Source organism: Monodon monoceros, unplaced genomic scaffold (assembly GCF_005190385.1).
Source record: "Monodon monoceros isolate NGI ecotype Baffin Bay Population unplaced genomic scaffold, NGI_Narwhal_1 Super_Scaffold_2, whole genome shotgun sequence".
In the NCBI taxonomy this organism is placed as follows: Eukaryota; Metazoa; Chordata; class Mammalia; order Artiodactyla; family Monodontidae; genus Monodon; species Monodon monoceros.
The window spans coordinates 81297431-81315115 of NW_021703776.1; the positions used below are offsets into that span (position 1 = coordinate 81297431).

The 17685-nt window shown below is 42.6% G+C and overlaps 1 protein-coding gene across 1 annotated transcript in view; it reads left to right on the top strand.

Annotated features, from left to right (window-relative positions):
* The window catches only part of SND1 (staphylococcal nuclease and tudor domain containing 1), a 418829-nt gene that overhangs the window by 248253 nt on the left and 152891 nt on the right, over positions 1-17685 (top strand). Inside the window, exon 14 of the mRNA XM_029233933.1 lies at positions 1510-1582. Within this exon, the coding sequence (XP_029089766.1) occupies positions 1510-1582 (73 nt within the window). The remainder of the gene's footprint in view (positions 1-1509; positions 1583-17685) is intronic.

A 17685-nucleotide genomic window follows, 5' to 3' on the forward strand; every position in this document is an offset into this window, starting at 1 on the left:
AAGCTGAAGCCCTTGATTCAGATTCAGGAGGAATCATGGGAGTCAAGGAACTTGGCAATGTTTTCTTTCAGCCAACAGTTCAGATTAGAATGAGTGTATGATTTTTTTCTTAATTCTGTACTTTGACTTCTTCCCCTCATCATGGAGTGGAAACTGGGTGGTAAGGGAAGTGTTTTGTTTGTCGTATCTGAACAGAAGGTGTTTCAAATCAGTTGAGTGAGAGACAAGTCCCCTGGGTTGGAAAAAGGGGCAAGTGGGGAGTGATAAGGGTCCAAGTATGTGAGAAATGACTGTTCCACTTTGCACTCAGCAACACCCACCCAGTTTGATTTGTGAATTGGTTTTAGAAAGTTAGGACCTGAGAGTAATGCCTCTACTCCTGCTCATTAGTGGAGCCCGAGTGGGAAGAAGGTTGCAGTGTGGTTCCTAGTGTGAGGGTCCGACATGTTGACCCTGGCCTGGGCAGTTTACTTTAACACTTTCTCTGGAATATGGAAACCCTAGAAAGTCTAGTTCATGGAGCAGTCACACTCCTGAACCTCTTCCTCAGTCTCTAAACACAGCAGTGTTCCCTGTGTGGGTCTGCAGGCTGGCAGTATGCGCAAAGGTCTTGACTAATGGTGTCATCGCTGAGTGATGTACTCATCACCTTTGATTCTGCGGTCCTTTGTTGTTACATGAGTGATCATCATGTCCCTGAAGCTACCACTCAAGGGATTAGGAGGCAAAAGGTGGGAGATTGGAGCAAACCAGCCAGTGGTCAGATGTGTGTCCCAGGGTCCCCTGCTAAACCCAGTGTTATTACAACCTGAGACTGATTGAAAATGAGGCTTAATGTCAGTTATGTACCTTTGCTAATTTCTCCCCCCCCCCTTTTTTTTTTCTTCAGCCGTGCGGTGCAGCTTGCCGTATCTTAGTTCCCTGCCCGGGGATCGAACCCAGGCCGGTGGTGAAAGTGCCAAGCTCTAAGCACTGGACTGCCAGGGAATTCCCTTCTTCCCCATTATTAAAAAGACTTTTCTGTACAGTATTGCTTCATTCAGGGCAACTTATCTTTTTACTTGGGAGGAACTTATTTCCATTAGAATTGGAACACTAGCTACATATTTTTGCATTTAAAATGTTTCATGTGATTAAACACAGAAAGAAACGTTATTACTTCTGTTTTTTAGGAATGTGCTCTTCCAACTGATTCTTCTCTTGTGCCTAGAACGATGCCTTTCCTTTGGAAACAAGTTCTGGAGCTCTCTTTGATAACCAGGCACACTGTTAGCAGTAACTAGCAGCCAGCTTGTGGTAACTGGGCTTATAGGGGAAGAGCAGGAGTGTACCCTCCCCACCTCCCAATGCTCTGGCCGAGACTGGCTGCTCAGCAGCGTGCCCTGTGTAGTGACATGTGACCATCGGACCAACATCTCTTCCTGCCACCTTTTCCCACCCTCCTTACCCCTTCCCAGTGTGATTTGTATTGTCATCGGGCTTCTTTTCTTTTTTCTTCTTTCTTTACAGGGCTATTAAGAATGGTAAAGGATTGCATAGCAAGAAGGAAGTGCCTATCCACCGTGTCGCAGACATATCTGGGGTGAGTTGTGTCCGTGAATGGAGCTGTGTGGCTCCGAGGCGCCAGGAGCTTGGCTGCTTATTCACCGAAGGACCTCAGTTGATGTGTTTTCTGTAGCTTATTCGTTTTCAGGCACTGAATGTGAATTTTTCCATGGCTTCTCCTAATGCATCTATAGAGATCCTGTTTTATACTCCAGGAAAACAGAATTTAAACAAGGACATAAAACCGCCTCTCTCTTCACCTGAATGTTTACTGAGTTGCTTTTCCCTTTTCTTATTATCATGAGTTAGGAGATATTTCTTTTGAGTTGTATTAAAATAAAATTACCTTTTTAAAAAAATCCCTGTTTAGTTCTGTGACTGGAAAGTCTTAGTGGAGAAAGGTCAAATACAGGTTCTAGGACAGGTTTAGGAATTAATCCTAATTAATCCTGGTCAACTAGGGAGAAGTATGTGAGCATCCTTTGAGCTAACAGGTATACTAGATGATATAGGAGAAGAGATGATGCAGATACTTTTGAGCTCCCTAAAGGCTGTGTCCAAACGACTATTTCATGATCAGGATGCTACCCTTGCATATTTAGGAACTTTCATTGGCTGAATTAGACTCCTTTGTTAGTTGAGGGGGTTTATTCATTTACTCAGCAAGTGCCTACTGTGCCTGGAACTGCTCTAGGCAGAAAATGTAACAATGAACAGAACTGATAACGTCCCTACATGCAAGCGGGAAAGGGAGACAATAGCAATGCCAGGCAGCAGCGACTGCTCTGAGGAATGGAACAGACCAAGGCAGTAGTGAGGGTTCAGGGGTTGATTTTGATCAGGTGGCCGGGGGAAGGCCTTCTGGCTGTCAGTTTCACCCTCTGTTCCTGGGACACACACCATCCAGTTCAACTCCCATAGTCACTAATGGGTAAGGAGGGGCTCCAGGTCATGTGTAGGGAGGAGCACACAGCCCAAGGGACACGACAGAGGAAGGGTAGTCAGTCTTAGCTTGGACACTTGGGAAGCTTGCCTTGGGCACAAGAAGAAAATACTACCGTAAACAGAAGCTCAGCCAGGCCCACAGCAGTGATGAATTCCAGCGTATCTTATGTTGTGTTCCCAAGCCTGGCTCAGGCTTTGCCTGTAGTTCCTTGTGGTGGCTTCTAACCTGTCTCGGCAGCTCTCCTTTGCCTGGGTGTGGTCGTCCCCTGTTGGCTTTAATCACTGGGATTCTGTTGAGCTTTTCCCTCTCTGTAGCAGTCACTGCAGACTACAGATTGCACAGTGTGGCAATTAATTAATTAGACTTCCATCAAGACGTCGTGCCACTGTTAACGAGCAAGGTACATCACTGTGCGTTCCTCGTAGCTCAAGTCCAGAGAAGCCCAGAAAACCTGTTACTAATGGCCTTTGAGCCACAGGTGACTGTGTTATATCTCCTGAGGCTCATGGTTCACAGGTGACTTTCCCAGCAAGCTGGTATCAGACCAGTTTTCTCTGTGGTTTACCGTGCTGTGTTATTGTTCATGTGTATATTAATTTCTATATGTATCTGCTGTGACATTCTCAACAATATTTCCTTTAATATCATTCTTTTGGTGAAGTCAAAGGGTAATTTTTTTGGTTATTCAACTGCAGGGGGACAGCGCTGTAAAATACCTATTTTGGAAAACATAGTGGTGACTCCTGCACTAATGGCAGATATGCCCACCCAAAAGCTCATGTCTGGCCCATACTCCAGGGCCGTCTAGAAGCTGAATTCAGCCTTGGGGATGGTGCTGTGTTTTGGCCTGTGGAGTTCCTATCCTTGCTTAGATTTCCTATTGGCATCGAGGTGAGGCCCTCAGCAGGTTTTTGAGGTAGAGTTACATTTGCTTTGGGGCTGTCCTCTTGGTACCCCCAGCGTAGTGTCCTAATGATCTTGAGCGCTATCTTTGGATCACATGCTGCCTTCTACCTTGATGCATTTTCTTTATGTTTGCGTGTTTGTTTTTGGTAGCAATGAATCTTAGGAAACCTGTCTTCATAATCCCCCACTGAACTGTAGTTCGGTTTCATACATACCTTTATCCTCTTTTCTGCCTAGATATTGGCGAATTGGTTTGCTCTTACATTATTCAAAAATAAATGCAGCGGGCTTCCCTGGTGGCGCAGTGGTTGAGAGTCCGCCTGCCGATGCAGGGGACACGGGTTTGTGCCCCGGTCCGGGAGGATCCCACATGCCGCGGAGCGGCTGGGCCCGTGAGCCATGGCCGCTGAGCCTGCGCGTCCGGAGCCTGTGCTCCGCAACGGGAGAGGCCACAACAGTGAGAGGCCCTCGTACCGCAAATAAATAGATAGATAGATAAATGCAGCTCCCACTTACCATATAAATAAAAGAGGAAAGCTAGATCACGTGGGAGAGTGGAAGTGAAAAAGCTATTCCATTTAACAGATGTCAGAGTGACCTTGTCCACCTTCATAACACATTATTCAGCTTAGATTGCAGGGTTTTTTGGTGCCCTGTATAATAGACGAGTTTTGTCTCCCCCTTCTAACCTTCCTTTCTTTCCATCACAATGTCGTGTTCAGTATATGTGTGTTTTGGGTGCCCTTGTGCCATTTAAGTGAGATGTATGGGTCTTCAGCTTCCTGAAGCATTCTGGTTATCTTACTGAGGGACAGGTAGGCATGTGGGGTCAGATGGGCCAATAGTTTACATCTGGTTGAAGAAACAAACATAGGAATAAAGGCCATGTAATACAAGCATATATAATGGTTTCATTAAAGTTTCTCATTTTTTTTTTAATCCTTGTGTCCCTCCCTCCCACCATTGGTCCCTCTGTTAGTTGCAGGTCGTGGTAAATGGCAGTTTTTGTTGAGCTGACACTGTATGCAATATGCTGCCACCATAATTGACTATGAACTGATATTTGTGCATGACCTCTCGCCCCAACCGAGGACACATCCTTGCAGGAGGAGAAGACACATATGCTCTTCACGTTTTGTTCTCTGAACACTCAAGAAATATGCTCTGTGGAAGAGGTTATATCATGATTGTGAGACAAATAACCCATACATTTGTTCTAGTCTTAATGGCCTCCCGCTCTTAGAGTAGGTTTCTACCCCTTGTTCCCATCCCTTCTGTTGTATTTTGTAAAAATGATTTCAGCAGGTAAGGGTCAGAGTGCATGAAAATGCCTCCTGTAGCGAGTTAGCAAGTGCAAGCCCTGCTTGGCTGACTCCCTGCTGTGGGAAGTTAAGTAACCCAGGTGTAGACTGACTCTGCTTCGGCAGGTGAGATGCGGGCCTCCTCATGTGGTGCTGAAACAAGCAGGCCTTTTCATGTGCATTCATCAGCTTTTCCCAGGACTGGACCGCCCAGGTGTTGCCTACTATATCAAGCCATATCAAGAACGCATTACAGTTTTTTGACTTTTCAAAAATGTTATGATGGCTCCCCAATGTTCAGGTTGTGTTGTGTTTTGATTTTGTTAATATAGATGATTTTTGACATTAACGTCAGCTGAGTGTTGTGTTTTCTGTAAGCTTCATGGTGTCTGTGTGTAATGCCAACTGGATGAACCTACCTTTTGACTGGGGCTTGGATAAACTTGGCTCTTCTGCATCTCTGCTCCTGTTTTTCAGGGTATCCACTAAAGGAAAAAAAAAATCTGGTAATTTGGGTCCTGAAGCAGTTACTGGTTTCCTTTATTTCTGACTTTTGAAGGTGAAGGAAATAGCCTATTACAAGCACCTGTCATTGCTGTCCTTTTTACCCCTGTCCGGTTACCCTTCAGGCCGGGATGCTCCTGTGAATGTGAAACCGCTAAGAATTTGATCAACTTGGTACTAGATCTGATTCCATTTGGAGGGTGGTTCTGTGGTGACTGCTTCCCTTCATACAACCATGTTTTCATTATTAGTGGGTTTTGTTTTTCCCTGTTCCTTTCTCCACTCCCTCCCTCGCCAGCATACAGAAAGTTGGAATGCGCGTCAGTGGAATATAAGGCCATTGCTTATCTTTGGTTTATTATTGTTTTTGCCGTAGCCTCCTCTGTAATAAATACAGTCTCCTGCAGATATAACGTGTAAAACAGGCAATAAAATGTGGCTGGTGCGTGGCTTGCTGTTGTTCTGGTAAATCAGACAACTCAATTACGGTTCTGAGGCAGGAGAGGGCTCCCACTCCTCAGGTTGTAGCCGCGTTGCACCGATTTCTTCCTCTGCCTCCCTCCGCTGGTGCTTGGTGAGTCATAGTGTCTATTTGACTTCCTCTATTTCCTGTCATGTGTTCTTTCCTCTCAGGTGCGTGTGAGGTTATGACGTGTGTTGACGACACCATGAGAGGCTAGAGCCTAGCCCGGCATCCTGTCCACTCCAGCCACATTTCTAACAGCCCCAGACGGGTCCGATTACCAGGATGGGGCTGTCCATCTCCTGAACATCTTCTGCCTTTCCATGATGCGGAATCCTGATGACTTGGAAGCAGATTTTGCTGCTGTTTATTCTGCTCTTCTCTCCTTTCTTGCCTTCTGGTTGGGCTCCCTTGAAGATTGTCTTCTTTGCTCACGTTCCATACTGACTGCTTGGTAACCTCCTCTATCCATCGGTGGTTTTTGTTGGAGATACATACTATTACTAATACGAATGTGCTTAAGCGTGGCCTAGAATGGTCCAAAGACTAGCTCTGGGGGTGGGGATTAGGGGGAGTCAGATTTTCAGGTCCCTGCTTTCTCCATTAAATCATGAAGACCTGCAGAGTTGCCCAGTCAGAGTCTCACATGCAAATATAAAGGATGGAAGTGTTCCTTTAAAATAAATAAGCAGGATTTTAAGCATGTCCTCCTGACCTCTTCCTTCAGGTTCTGGTTTTTCAGTATCTTTTTGAACTTGAATAGCAGTGTCCTCTTTTCCTCGGGGTGTTGGAGCCAGCCCTTTCCATGAGTCTTGGGGGCCATTATAGAAGTTATCTTTTCTTAGCTCCCAATGGAGTTGGGCCTCAATATAAGAGTTTTAAAATATGTTCGGCTGAAGAGATATAAAAAGTGGTCTGTCCAGTAAGTCTGAGGAAGGTATAAAGCAGTACAGTCACCCAGGGGCTTTATAACTTAGGCCTGTGTTAAACTGCAGTTCCCTTGTGTGTCTTCTGGCCTTCTTGTTTAGAATGCCTCCTGCTTACGTGACCCTAAGGTTCCTCTCAGCTTCTAATCACCGGTGATTTGATGGTACCGACGCTCCCTTCCTGTTTGTTTTAATAGCTCTTCCCTCTTTTACTCTCCCTTAGCCTCTGAGTAACCTCCTAACCCTCTAATGTCCCTTTTGTGCTGACTACACAAGGTCAAGGCCTAGGGTTCTGACTGGGAGTTTGGTTGCTTAGCACTAGAGCTCCCTTCGCACTACATTTGCTCCCCTGGGGAAATCCCAGAAGAACCTTGTCCTGCAAGAGCCAGTGCACCAGCTGCTGACCTTGCTGCTGGAAGCCTTATGTGCTCCGTAAGGTTGATGTCTGCTCACGGGGAAGCCAGGCTCAGTGCTAGTGCTGGGCTCTCAGGTGCTTTCTTGCATCTCTCCTGCATTTGGCAACTCTAGTTTTTGCCAGTTTAGGGGAAGCTGCTGCTCTCTTTGTTCTTCTCCCCACACCCGAAGGTTCTTGAACTCCAGCCACTCCAGTCGGACTGCAATGTGCAGCTTGGTGACCAGGACTCTCACAGCACAGAAACGTGCATGGTAGCCCTGTGGCGAAGGCAGCTGCGAGGGCAGAGTGGCAGCTACCCTGGGAGTCTCTCTCCCATGCTGCTGAGGCTCTTTCCTTTCTCCATCCCCTCCCCCTCTCCTCTCCTGTCCTCCCATCCCTCCCCACAGCTCCCTTTTCCCCTCTCCCTCTGCAAAAGAGTTGGAGTTTGTTAAGGAGACCTTGATTTGGGGGGAGTTTGCTTCAGCTGGTCGCCCTCCCTAATGGCTGAGTGCGTCGCTTTATGGCCTTTTGTCCATAGTTCTTTGAGCCCTAGGAGTCCTGTGTGGCCAGTTCTTGTTTTGTAAAGCTCTCCTATTCACACTCCCCAGAACTGCAGGGGTATCCCTCTCTCCTTCTAAAGAAATCCGAAAGCATTTATGCTTTCCATGGGAATAAGAGAGAAGTCTATCTTTCTTAGTCTGAACATGTTTCTGAATGAAATTGCATAGAAATGCTGGAATTTTAAAAAGATTGTATTTCAGCCTCTACCAGTTAGTGGTTGTGTTTAAGCACCTCCTTTTACAAATTTAATCCAGTTTTCAACTGAGTTCTTCTGTTGTGGATTTTTTTTTGCACCGTAGGGCGTGAAATCTAGGACATAATCTCTCACCTCTTTTATTTAGTTTGTGACATCAGGAGAAATTGTTAGTGGACTTTGAAACTGGCAAGATGATTATTGGGTATCCTTTCAGTGGAACGCTGGGTGCTGCCTAGTAAACCCTTTGGGGTTATCTGATTCTGGAGCCCCTTTGCTTTTTTTTTTTTTTTACATCTTTATTGGAGTATAATTGCTTTACAATGGTGTGTTAGTTTCTGCTTTATAACAAAGTGAATCAGTAGTTATACATATACATATGTTCCCATATCTCTTCCCTCTTGCGTCTCCCTCCCTCCCACCTTCCCTATCCCACCCCTCTAGGCGGTCACAAAGCACCGAGCTGATCTCCCTGTGCTATGCGGCTGCTTCCCACTAGCTATCTACTTTACGTTTTAACTGGCATGTTTTGCACCCCTGTGGAGAGGGAATTTAACTTGTGAAGACCTAATAAAGATGCAAATGATTCCTGTTTGTACAAATGTGGCCCTGTATAGACAGATACAATTAATTTCTGCTCTGTAAAAGAAATATTTTCAAACTTTACATTTTCACTCTATAGTTTTGCTGTACAGTTTTGCGTCTTTAGCAAATTGACTTCAGCATTTCTAGCTGCCTGTATATATATCCATCCTCCAGGCTCTGCTTCGAATCACTTGTAATATCTTTCTGGTTCCTTCATGAATTAGTTAAAATAAAATTTTTGACACATCTTTATTTTATATTTGTATAGAAGTCATGATTTTACCTGTTTGAAAATTATCCTTTAAGCGGATAGGGGAAGAAATTGCAAAAACAAGAGAGAAATACAAAACTACTTATAACATTGTTTTTATTGCCTCCTTTGTACCTGAAAGTATGAAGAGTCATTTGGTTGTAGAAGTTCTTTTAAAAAATACAGTTCTAAAGTGAATACGTCTCTTTCATCTGCAGAATGCCCAGTTCCATCCTGTACCTTACTGGGTCTGCCGTTTTTTCACCAACAAGCTTTTTTTTTTTTTTTTTAACATCTTTATTGGAGTATAATTGCTTTACAATTTTTTGTTAGTTTCTGCTGTATAACAAAGTTAATCAGCTATATGTATACATATATCCCCTCCCTCTTGAGCCTCTCTCCCACCCTCCCTATCCCACTCCTCTAGGTGGTCACAGTCCGACAAGCTTTTGTGTTGGAAAATTCAGGCGCCATAATAGGTTGAGGTAGAGGGATTGGACATTGAGCACAGGGCCCTATGTCTTGACGTTTGGTGGGTGTGTTCCAGCTCTGAATTTCAGCACCTCTGAAGAAATGTTTGATCAGGTGACTTGTCCAGAGGTTAGAGCACTATTAGAGACAGCATTTCTTAAAATTTGTTACTTCTTTCAGTAAAACATCTTATTTCCAAAATAATCTGTAGACTTGGTGTGTCACTGCCGTGAATTCTGTTTTCAGGAAGTTTTCTGCCACAAATTTGTCTAGTTCCCTTCTGATTCCTTGTTTAACTGACTTCATACAGGGGGACGCCTACAAATGAGCTCTGAGAAACAGGGTCCTAGCTTTTATTTAAGTGTCCTGAGCTATAATTTTTGTGTCTTTCTTCCTTTGTTCAAAGAAGGGAGAAAAGAAATTGAGGGAGTCCAGTAGCATTTTTTCCAAAGAAAAAAATGTCATCTCTTTCCAGAGAGAGTTGCCTCTAGCACAGATTCTGCTCTCGCTGGTTCATGCTCTTCAGTTCTCTTTTCTGTTCTCTGGGTGCATGTGGGGAGTGTTCTATGAGCCTATTTCATGGGTCCAAATTGGCTGTGAATGAGCCCATTGCAGACTTGGCTAAATGAATGATTCAGGTATTTTGGAGGCAGTTGATAACATTCCCAATTCCCAGGTTCAGGTGTGTGATCAGGTTGTCTGATCTGTCCTGTGACTGCCGACTGATGTGATGAAGCTTGAAATATTTCTGCCCAGCCACGGCTTCACTCTCCACTTCACCATCATAACACTGCTTAGCCCTAGATTGAACTCATGTTGTCCTGTGGCTATCGCTTATGTAAACATCTCAAAGTAAGTCATTTTACTAACACAGACATTCTGCTCACTCAAGTTTTAAGGCATTATTTAGCATGCTTCCAACATATTCCCTAAGGAATATGTTGTACAGAATTTTGTACGCTACTTGCAGTGTTGACGTCCAGATAAATATTCTCGAATCAGACCTCAGGGTGGCTTTGGAATTACCTAGTAATTTTGTGCCTCAGTTCCTCATGAAAGGGTGTTCTCGGGAAGAAATGATAGAATTCGTAAGACAAGATTAGATTCGGGAGGGTTTGAATTTGGAGGAAGACCTGTGTTCTCTTGTAGGACATTATTGCAACACGCCTGGCTACTTCACTCACCATAGAGAATATTTTCATATTCAGTCTAGTCCACTGTTTCCAGTTCTCAGTCCACTGACTCCGACTCCCTTATGGATGTGCTGTTTCTGAATAGCTGTCTCAGCTCTCCTGACCATGCCCTCCTCCTCCTTCAGGCCCTTTCTCTTCTTCCTGGCAATTTTCCCTTTTGATCCTCACTGCCTTCTCATCATGCCTTACTTCAGCATTTACACAATCACTTATTATCATGATTTTGTACTTGTTGATATATTGATTGGTAACCCGTCTCAGTTGACATATGTGCAGTGGTTTTCCTGAATAGTTGATAAACTCCTGAGAAAATGGGATCTTTTTTGTATCTCTTCACAGAGCCTGATTTAGATTTGATCTGCCAGGAGATGACCTAAACAGTATGAAATTGTGTTTGAACGAATGTGACCCTAGATCTTAGATGTACCGTTAACTGTGCTGGTTAGTAACTAGAAGTGGGTAGAAGGATACAACAGGAAGGATGCCTGTTTTCTAGCATATGGCAGCAGTACGGAGTACATGATTAGTAGCATGAGCCCCAGTATCAGATAAGCCAAGTTTAAGTCCTGGCTCGATTGCTTATTAATTTGTCACCTTGAGGTTATTTAACATCTCTGTGCCATGGTTTTCTCATCTGTAACATGAAGGTAATAATGGCCTTATTACCTCATTAGGCTGTGGTGTACTTGAATGAGTTAATACATCCAAAGTATTTAGAACAGTTGACACGGTTCATATGGTGGTGGTGGTGGTTATTAAATGGCTGAGCGTCCTGCCTAGCCTACAGAAAGTCCTCTAAAATGACCCATCATCCTCATCAGTAGTATTTGTATTGCAAACTTTTTATCCAAGTCCCGAACCATACTCCTTCTCTCCTGAGTTCTTTTACTGCCCCATTATCTCTCCTTGACATTTAACATATGCTATCTGGCTTGTGTTTTAGATGCATTTGTCATGTTGAGTCATGAATGAATGATCAAACAATTAGTATTTATCAAAAGCTTATTATATTCCAGGCACAGTGCTGGGTGTTGAGGATAGAATATTAAACTGTACAGGTGTAGTCCTTCTAGGTCATACACAATTCGGTCTCTAATTACAGCTGTGATAGAAGTATAGAGACCTGTGAGAGTGTATCTTCACAGCCTACCCCTTCTCCCGTGTGCTCAGAGACCATCTTTTAAGTGATTTTAAAATGAGGCCTAAAGGAGGAGTTAGTTGGAGGTCTTGTTCAATTGATAGGCTAGATCCTTAGAATCTCACATTTAGAACCTCAGTACAATAGCCATATGCGAATACATCATATCAAAGTTGTAAAGTCACTGGTTGGAGGCAGGGTTAAATCTGTAGTTTTCCTTAGGAAGAATTAGAATTCCCAAATATATGCCAAAAGACGACAATTCTAACAACTTTAAAGTTATTTTTCTTTAAGGGTAGTTTCTTTATTGTTTAGCCTATCATTGCACATTTTTCATGTATGTGTGGAATTCTGGGTACTTTTTATTAAATCTGTTTCTGAGCCCAACCATGGCGCTCTTTACATCGTGCTGCTGGCTTTACTAGGAACACATTTTTCTTATTCGTGCATCATGCTAATGTGTGATTTTTGTTTGTATTTCTACCTAATGTCGACACTCCTTTTTGGCTCTGAACCATAATTATCTAAGTTAAACTTTTATTCCTTAGGAAAAGAGCTGCTTAGTTTGCTGTCTTCAGTGCCATAAAGCTCTGTGCTTTAGATGATGTTTTTGAAGGAATCACGGAGCACGTTTCACATGCAATTTTAGGTCGGGATGTTTTCCAAATCAGTGTCCAGACTTCATTACAGTGTCCATAATATTTATTTGTCTCAAAATATGTGGAACAATTATGAAGAACTAATTCACTCAAGAGAATGTTGACTCTTGGCTCAAAAAAAAAAAAAAACTGGAGAGAGTTATCTGACCTGAATAATTTGCAAGTTTATCTGGGCAAAACTGAATCAGCCCTGAATATTAATGTATTTTCTTCTTTTAAAAACAAAAACTTGGGGACTTCCCTGGTGGCGCAGTGGATAAGACTCTGCGCTCCCAATGCAGGGGATCCAGGTTCAGTCCCTGATCGGGGAACTAGATCCCACATGCATGCCGCAACTAAGGAGCCCACCTGCCACAGCTAAGGCCCGGCACAACCAAATAAATAAATAAAATAAAAACAAAAACGTACACAGTTCTTAGCACAAGTTTTCTGTCAAAATTTTTGTTTTTAAATGCATTGAATATCAATAAGCCAAAGGAAGAAAATCATCTCTACTAGTACTACCAGAAATTTTTCAATAAGAATACATCTGTTCACCAAAATGTGGGGTTGTTTTCTTTTTTCATTTTCTCTCCTCCCCCCTCTCTTTTTTAAGTGATGAAAGGTTTTTTCAGAACAGAGACTTTCTTTCATTCTTAATGGTACAGTCAGTGCGTAGAACAGTGACACATAATAGGTGCGTAATTCCTTTTTCCACATGAATATTCCTCTTTTACCTCACTGTTAATGTCTACCTAGGATTGTGTCTTATGTATTGTTGGATATTTAGTTTATTTGGAATATTTTTTCCTTTCTCTCTCTCTCTCTCTCTCTCTCTCTCTCTCTCTCTCTCTCACACACACACACACACACACACACACACACACACACACACACACACACACACACATTGGTTCCTTAGCTAAATCATAGTCTGTAGTTATTTTCTTAGAACAATTTCATAAAGTAGAAACTTAGACCAAAGGATAGCATGACATGTTTTAGCATGATCATTATTTACCTATAAATCTTTATTGAGTAAAATGATTAGATTTTAGTTTTATGCATTTGTTATTCTTAAACACTGACCACCTTTTGTCTTAATTAATAATTTCTACCATACTGGATATCCTTTTTCTCTGTTTCAAAAAGTTGAACTTAACCTTGCAAATTTTAAAATTATTTTCGTTAGCACTTTAAAAATGTAAAAATATATTAACTCCTTCAAAATGCTTTTTACTTAATTTATTGGACCTAAATTGGTATGTCTGCAAGCAAAGCTGAATGTTCACAGTACTTTTAGGGGATGTTGAAATTATTTTAATCATGTAACCTTTATTTAACATTTATTTTCATTTTTTATTTCATGTCATAGATTGCTTGGTTTTTTGTGTTTTTTTCCTCCTCCATCCTTTTCTGAAGTTGTGTGTTCTTGTCTCAGTTGGGGCAGAGTTGAGCATGGCATCAATTTCCTTGCCTCTGAGTTCTTGATTTGCCCATGAAATGAAAACTTGTGCTTTGTCAGACCATCGTTTAAATTCTTTACTCTGCACGTATTATTTTAATTATATCTTTCAAGCCATTTTGTGATTCTGTAATAAATCCTCACCTCTTGCATATAGAGACCTTAGAAGTGATAAAAATTGATCTAAAATTTTTAAAGAAAAAATTGTACTTCAGACCTGTATGTTACTTTTTTTTTTTTTTTTTTTGCGGTATGCGGGCCTCTCAACACTGTGGCCTCTCCCGTTGCGGAGCCCAGGCTCCGGACGCGCAGGCTCAGCGGCCATGGCTCACGGGCCCAGCCACTCCGCGGCATGTGGGATCTTCCCGGACCGGGGCACGAACCCGTGTCCCCTGCATCGGCAGGCGGACTCTCAACCACTGCGCCACCAGGGACGCCCCAAACCTGTATGTTACTTTTTAATCATAGCCTTGTAATTGATAATCCAGAGTTAACAGATGCTGGTTGAGTGCTTTGTTCCCTATTCTCACTGTCACATACAGGTATAAGCTATGTTTTTAGACCATTCTCACGTCCTTTTTCTGGTAACGTACGAGATGTTTATTGTGGTATTCCTATAATAATTTATTGTCCTTTTTTCTTAGAAAAGTAACAGCAGACTTGTTAAAAATTTAAATGGCCTTTTTTCACATCCCCATTGATTGTGTTTATCTTTACCAATTTAAAATAGGAATGCTATCTTTAACTGTTTTCTTATCAATGTAATTGTCTGTGATATAAATTGGTTTTTCTACAATTCGGATAAATTACATGTTTTTTGAGAAATAATTAACCTGAAAATAATTGGAAGGTATGCCTTCCAGTGCGTTTAAGCTCCCTTTTAAACTTTTTTTTTGTTATAAATTGGTAATTTTAGACCACTGTCTCTTATGTCCATTTTCTTGAGCAGTTATAATTAAGTTTCACAGTAAAATGTTTTCTTCATATAACTAAGCAGCCAGTGGTATCAGAAATATAGTGTATTGCTGTGCTCGTAGATAATGAAAAGAATTTGTGTGTTGATTCAATGTTCCCATGAATAGGATAGTCTTTCGCCCGAATAAAATCTACAAAATCTACAAAAGCAATCCTATATTTACTTAACTGACCCAAGATATGACATTTTCTCCATGAAAAAATAGTGGGGTTTTTTTTTGTTTTTTTGTTTTTTTTAAGGAAAAGGTTGTAAGGAGGAAGGTTTTTATGGAGGAAGGCATGGATTCAGGAAATACAACCTAGGAAAGGATGTGAAGGGAATTTCCAGGGTCGGCCCAGGGCATCTGCTGTGTAGCAGGCCCCACGGGTTACCATTTATGCAGAGGTCAATAGGCAGATGGGAGCGCTCCAGGGAGGGCTGTAATTTAAAAAGTCATGATTTTAGAAACGCTGAATATCAGTTTAACCAAGAATTGTAATAGTAATCTGTTGGAGAGCTAGAGTCTGTAGAAATGGGAATAGGGACAGTTTGGGATGAAATAGTGGATGGGAAGAAGGTGGAGTTTATTTGTGAACACCACAAATCATGAGCCATAACTTTGAGACAGTTGAGTGGAATGGCAGACCTGAGGAGGGATGTGGCTTGGCCTGCCTTGGTCATCCACGCTAAAGAAATAGGATTGAAGAAAGGAAGAGAGCAGACTGTAAGAGCTGATACCTCATCCTAAGTAGATACAGATTTACATCTGCTCTCTTTATCTGAGACACAGATACACCACCATCTGCACTTTCTATACTAAACTTATAAGTAGACTTTTTTTTTCTTGTCTTAGAGAATAAACGAAGGGCATTGTATTTCCTGTTGGTGATAAAATGCAGATTTTTCCCACTCAGAGGCTGTAACTGCATTTCTAAAGGTTAAATTGAATAGTTCTCACAGCATAATTTCAGCTGGTTAAATTTGGGAAACTGAAAGTCATTTGATAAAAGAATAATCTCTGAGCCTGTACAGAATTTTCATTTGATTGGGAATTTTATTCACATTAATCCGGATCACAGAATGATTTTATTTCAAGGTAGAAAAGAAATGTCAATAGGCATATGTACTTAGTAGCACTCTCTTCATTATTTGATGAGAATGTTTCCTCTGTATAGCCAACTGAGGGATGACATCATGCTTTCTCTTAGCCATTGCCTAAGAATTGATACTTTCTTATGGTGCTTTTGGGAAATGGCTAAGATTTTTTTTTTTCTACGCTCTTCTAACCCCTTGCTTTCTCATCCAAACTATTTTCTGCTTAAAATTTTTTTTTTTTTTTGCAGTACGCGGGCCTCTCACTGCTGTGGTCTTTCCCGTTGCGGAGCACAGGCTCCGGACGTGCAGGCTCAGTGGCCATGGCTCATGGGCCCAGCCGCTCCGCGGCATGAGGGATCCTCCCAGACTGGGGCACGAACCCGTGTCCCCTGCATTGGCAGGCGGACTCTCAACCACTGCGCCACCAGGGAAGCCCTTCTTGTTTATTTTTAAATTTAGGTGTAACTTATGGAGTTTTGATAAACAGGTATACACAAAGCCATCACCAAAGTCAAGAAAAGAGGCTTTCATCATCCCCCACAATGCTTCCGTCCCCTCTGGAGTCAACCCCCAACCCTTCCCCTGATCTATGGCAACCACTGATCTGCTTTCTGTCCTTACAGTTTAACTTTTGTAAGACTGTCGTAGAAATGGAGTCGTGTATTTGAGATCCATCCGCGTTGTTGCCTACTTCCTCTGTATTGTAGAGGAGTATTCTGTCATGTGAGTGGACTACAGTTTGTTTATCCAGAGCCCTGTTGAGGGAGATTTCAGGTACGTCCAGCTTGGAGTGATGGCAGATGAAGGCCAGGCCGTATTCTGGGGCCGCTCTAATCTCTGTGACAGGATTTGACTTGCTCTTAGCTGGACTGCCACGATTGTTGGGATGCTGCTTTGCATGTTTTCGTTCTAAACACATGATTGCGCTTCTCTTCTTAACATTTGCCGAGTCCTGCTTTCTTTTCTCAGTGTTGTACCTCATGGAACAGAGCTAGATGGTGGGCAAGACCAACCAAATAAAAATACTCATAGACACCTGCCTTTTGCAGGGCTCTAGAGGTCAGGCGCATCCTCAACGTTTCAAGTCTGATGGCGGAGGAATTTTCCCCTCCATGTTGGGGACACAAAGGACATGGTCAACAGCTTTCTTCTTACAGTGTGGGAAGCACACCACACTGGCTCCCTCTGCCCTTTGGTCTCTGCCTTTTAAGGCTGTCCTCCCTTAATAATTGGTAAAGAAGTAGAAGCAGGGAAGAAAACTGAAGGTCATGTTCTCTGAGTGTTCTCCCGATTAGAATGCAGCCTCCCAAGTTTAGGGCTTCCTTCCAACCTAGGACTCCTGCAAATGTCCTCTTGCTTCATTCTCCCAGGAATGGAGCCCGGAGCTTGAAACATGATTTCTCCTACTTTCTGACGTGTTGGAGCCTGAGTGAGGTGCTGTGCCAGCTAACTAAACACTGTGAGAAACTGTAAACCACAGACGACACTTGAAAGATTATTGATGGCCCAGCTTCAGCACCTGTTTTTTTCTCATGGTTTGTTTCTTTATAATTTTTTTTTCCCAGAGTGGTTTTCTCTAGGGCTCTCTCCTGTGTTCACTTCTTTCCTGTTAAACTTGCGCCTCACTGATGTTTACACCCTCTACCAGTCCCGTTTACAGACATTTCACCACGAAACATTGATAACCAGCCAGGGAAGGGGAGCTTCAGATGTTTAAGTGCTTTGCGGTAATGTTGGAGCTGGGCCTATTCCCAAGTATCTCCTCTCAGGGCCCCATTTATGTCAAGAGATTATCTTGCTGTGCAGCTCGTTCCTCAAAGAGAATCATAAACTCATTGTGTGAATTGGAATCTCACATGGGGCCAGTAGAGCCCCGTGGTCGGGAAGGAGGAAGAGTGTGCAGTGATGGATGACTTTTTCGCCTTTCTGGTCAGGGATGTAGTTACGATTTGTCTTCCACATAGTTGCAGAGGTAATTCACCTGGTCCGGAGAACCCTGACAAGATAGATACCTATGATGATGAATTACCACAATACAGCTTAAAATAACAGAGTGTGTTTGCTTCAGTATCCTTAGCCGTAAGTTCTGATTTCCATGTTCTCTTTTTCTCTCTGCATCTGTCCTCGTGTACACATAGACTTTGCTGCTTCAATAT